Here is a 3,879-nt window from a genome sequence, read left to right on the forward strand (position 1 = left end):
TGAGGAAAATGGGCTGGTGTCCAAAAGCCCCTTTGCGTCTCTCACACTTAAACGTGGCTCCAAACACAGAAATGGCTTCTCCACTTCTGCCTTCCAAATCTCATGCCAAGTTAGGCTACTGGTAAATCTGACCACATAATCATAAAGGGAAGGGAAATGTAGGTCCCACCGTTGCCCACACTGACAACACAATCCAGAGGAACCACCAAACTCTGTATCTAACAGCTCATGGTCACAAAGTAGCTCTTCAGTAAAGGCCTACTGTCCAAATTCCAGTCACAAGCAACAAAAAAAAAGAGCAAAGCAAAAGAGTTGAAAATGACAATTCACATGAGACTGTGCTTTTGAAGAACTCTGCATAATCACAAATTTCTGCAAACTATTTGTAAAGAAAATGCAGTAAGGTCCCTCTGGCTAAAATAAACAGATTCTCAGTAAGGTAGTAAATACATAATGGTGATATCCAGGACCCGCCACACTAAGCTAGTAAGAAAATCCCAATAAATACCAAAATGCCATTGTTCCAAAAACCCCTTCAAGAATTTAAAGAACTAATGGGGCGCCTGGGTGGCACAGCAGTTAAGCGTCTGCCTTCGGCTCAGGGCGTGATCCCAGCGTTATGGGATCGAGCCCCACATCAGGCTCCTCCGCTATGAGCCTGCTTCTTCCTCTCCCACTCCCCCTGCTTGTGTTCCCTCTCTCGCTGGCTGTCTCTATCTCTGTCAAATAAATAAATAAAATCTTTAAAAAAAAAAAAGAATTTAAAGAACTAAGAAATTAAAACTACTTCCATATTAAAAATACACTTCAAATCACCACGAGTCCGACAAACCGTAAGGATAGAAGGTTTATTTATGGAAATGTAGGGGAAAAAACACCACCTCCAAAATTCCGAATGACAGCTCGAAGAGGACTTGGAGAGCTATTTTTCACCTAACTGTTTATCTGTAAGAGAACTGGAGATACACGCCCCACAGGTCTACTTTGATGAGGTTCTCACAAAGGCAGTACCGTATTTACAGCTTTGATAAGCTTTCTCTCCTGCTGGGGATTTCCTGAAGCAACAGGCATGAATTCATTTGCAGGAGAATTTCCCACGTCCCTGAAGTAAATGTCTCTCTGTGCTGTGTATTCGTACGTGTCTTCTTAAGGACGAGGAACAACTGAAGGCTTTCCCACACTCCTTACATTCGTAAGGTTTCTCTCCTGTGTGCACTCGCATATGTATTGGCAAAGACGATGGCCATTTGAAGACTTTCCCACATTCCTTACACTCATAGGGTTTCTCAGCAGTGTGTGTCCTGACGTGCTGCTGCAGAAGTTCAGGCCAACTGAAAGTTTTGCCACATTGCTTGCATTTGTAGAGCTTCTCTGCGGTGTGCCTTCTCATATGTTTTTGTAAGGCTATGTGGCAATAGAATGCTTTCCCACATAGCTTGCATTGATATGATCTGTTTCCAGAATGCATTCTCACATGTTCCCGAAAGCAAGCAGACAAATTGAAGGCTTTCCCACATTGTTTGCATTCATAGGGTTTCTCTCTCGTGTGTGTCCTCATATGTCTTCTCAAGGATATGGGCCAGTTGAATGTTTTTCCACACTGACTGCATTCGTAAGGTTTCTCTCCAGTGTGCACTCTCATGTGTCCTCGAAAGGATGAGGGATGGCTGAATGCTTTCCCACACTGGCTACATTCGTAGGGTTTCTCTCCACCATGAGTCCTCTCATGTCTTCGGAAGGACTGGGGATAAATGAAGGTTTTCCCACATTGTTTGCATTCATAGGGTTTCTCTCCAGTGTGAATCCTTTCGTGTCTCCGAAAGGACTGCAGGTAAATAAAGGTTTTCCCACACTGTTTACATTCATAGGGCTTCTCTCCAGTGTGTGTTATCATGTGCCTTCGAAAAGCTGAGGAGTAACTGAATGCTTCTCCACATTCCTTACACTTATGTGGCGTCTCCCCAGTGTGTGAGATCATGTGTCTTCGAAAAGTTGAGGAATAGCTGAAGGCTTCCCCACATTCGTTACATTTATAGGGCTTCTCTCCAGTGTGTGTTATCATGTGCCTTCGAAAAGTTGAGGAATAGCTGAAGGCTTTCCCACACTCCTTACATTTATAGGGCTTCTCTCCAGTGTGAGTTCTCACATGACCAGTAAGACTTGAAAAATCTATGAAGGCTTTCCCACACTGCTGGCATTCGTAAGTCTTCTCAGCAGTATGAATCCTTATATGCCGGTTGAGGGATGAAGTACGAGGAAAGGTTTTTCCACATAATTTACACACATAGGTTCTCTCTCCGTTGTGGGTCCTCACATGCATTCGTAGGTGTGATCGACAACTACAGGCCCGCCCGCACTCCTGGCATTGATACGGTTTGTGCCCAGGGTGTGCAGTGATGTGACTCTTGAGGGAGGAATGATGCGCAAAGATTTTTCCATATGAGCTACATTCATACTCTTTTACTCCAGTGTGAGTTTTCTGGTACAGATTATGATTTCGAATCTGACTGGAGCCTTCACCACACGGATCATTACTTTCAGAGAGTTTCTCCACCACATGATTTCTGTGAAGAATGAGAAGCATGTTATCATCAGAAGTCTGATTAGTGATTTCTCACTATTCACTAATAAGTATTAGGATTCCATTCTCATCACTTTCAGTGAATGTGTAGGCTTTCTACCCTGATAAAGCAGAATAAACTGAACATCATGGAAGGGGATTCAACCATAGGAATTATGAAAACATTGCTTCTTCAATGTGGCTTTTCCTCCTAATTGTTTTCAACTGAATTATGTTTTTAACATTCAACATCAACAACATATTTAAAGGAAATCCTTCTGTAAAAATTCTCGATGAATAAACAAATTTGATCTAGGCTTTCAATTTCATCACATGCCGCGATTCTCCCCTGGAACAGTGCTTTCTCTTGTGAGTGCAACTCACCTCAGGTGTCTCCCCTGCTTTGTGCGCTGATCTTCAGTGCTAAGTTCTTCCCAAATTTTCCCTAAAACAGAGGCCCAGGAATCATTTCTGATGAACTTTGCCATTTTATGTTCCTTGGATATTTTTTTCCCATAAATATCCTGTTGAGAAACTGACCCACTGGCTTTAAATTGAGTCTCGTCATCTGAAAGCAAAAAGGGAACAAGTTTTAAAGACAGAAGGTACCTGCTGGTCGAAATGACACTGAGGAGTTTAGCTGCATCAGGACTTCACCAATAACAAGTACAAGGGGCCAAAGTGGTAAGCAATTTAATAAACACAGAATTCTCACAGGATTACAGAAATGTCACTGGGCTCCTCAATGACCCAGGAAATCTATTTTCACTGATGACACACAGGGAGCCCTACAGACAGAAAAAATAAATTTAATGCAGATTCTCCTTCTCATGCAGATACCACTAGATTCTAGCTCTATGGTGGTTGTGACCCTCTCTGTCTTACTAATTAATGTATTCCCTTTCCACAATCCAAATCTTGAAACACGCTTGATGTGCAAGAAATGCTTGTCCTCTAAATGACTAAGTGAAGGAATGAGGTCATTCTTACCCACGGAGGCCAGGTTTTTCAAGTTTTCCAGCATCACCTCTCTGTAGAGCTTCCTCTGAGCAGAATCCAGCAAAGCCCACTCCTCCAGGGTGAAGTCCACAGCCACATCCTCAAAGACCACCAAGTCCTACAACACCCAACATATGTGCAGAAGGAAAGTTGAGACTCACAGAGCAACTGGATTCGACTCACAGGAAATTCAGACAAGACTCTGTCGTCACCTAACATCTACTCTAGGACTCGATCACCAGATCTCTTACTCTGTCCACAGAGTAATTTAACAATTTAAATTTAACCACCACACACTGAACCTATCTTTACACTTTTAC

General features: G+C 42.7%; 1 protein-coding gene across 1 annotated transcript; it reads right to left on the reverse strand.

Annotated features, from left to right (window-relative positions):
* Positions 1 to 834: 834 nt before the first annotated feature.
* ZNF555 (zinc finger protein 555) lies at positions 835 to 2,599 on the reverse strand. Its single transcript, XM_045800083.2, is given in 2 exon segments — positions 835 to 1,095; positions 1,097 to 2,599. Coding segments are annotated over 2 exon segments (1,587 nt in total). The 5' UTR covers positions 2,585 to 2,599; the 3' UTR covers positions 835 to 996.
* Positions 2,600 to 3,879: the final 1,280 nt, after the last annotated feature.

Source organism: Ursus americanus, chromosome 14 (genome assembly GCF_024610735.1).
Source record: "Ursus americanus isolate L20-20 chromosome 14, mUrsAme1.1.p, whole genome shotgun sequence".
NCBI classification, from domain to species: Eukaryota; Metazoa; Chordata; class Mammalia; order Carnivora; family Ursidae; genus Ursus; species Ursus americanus.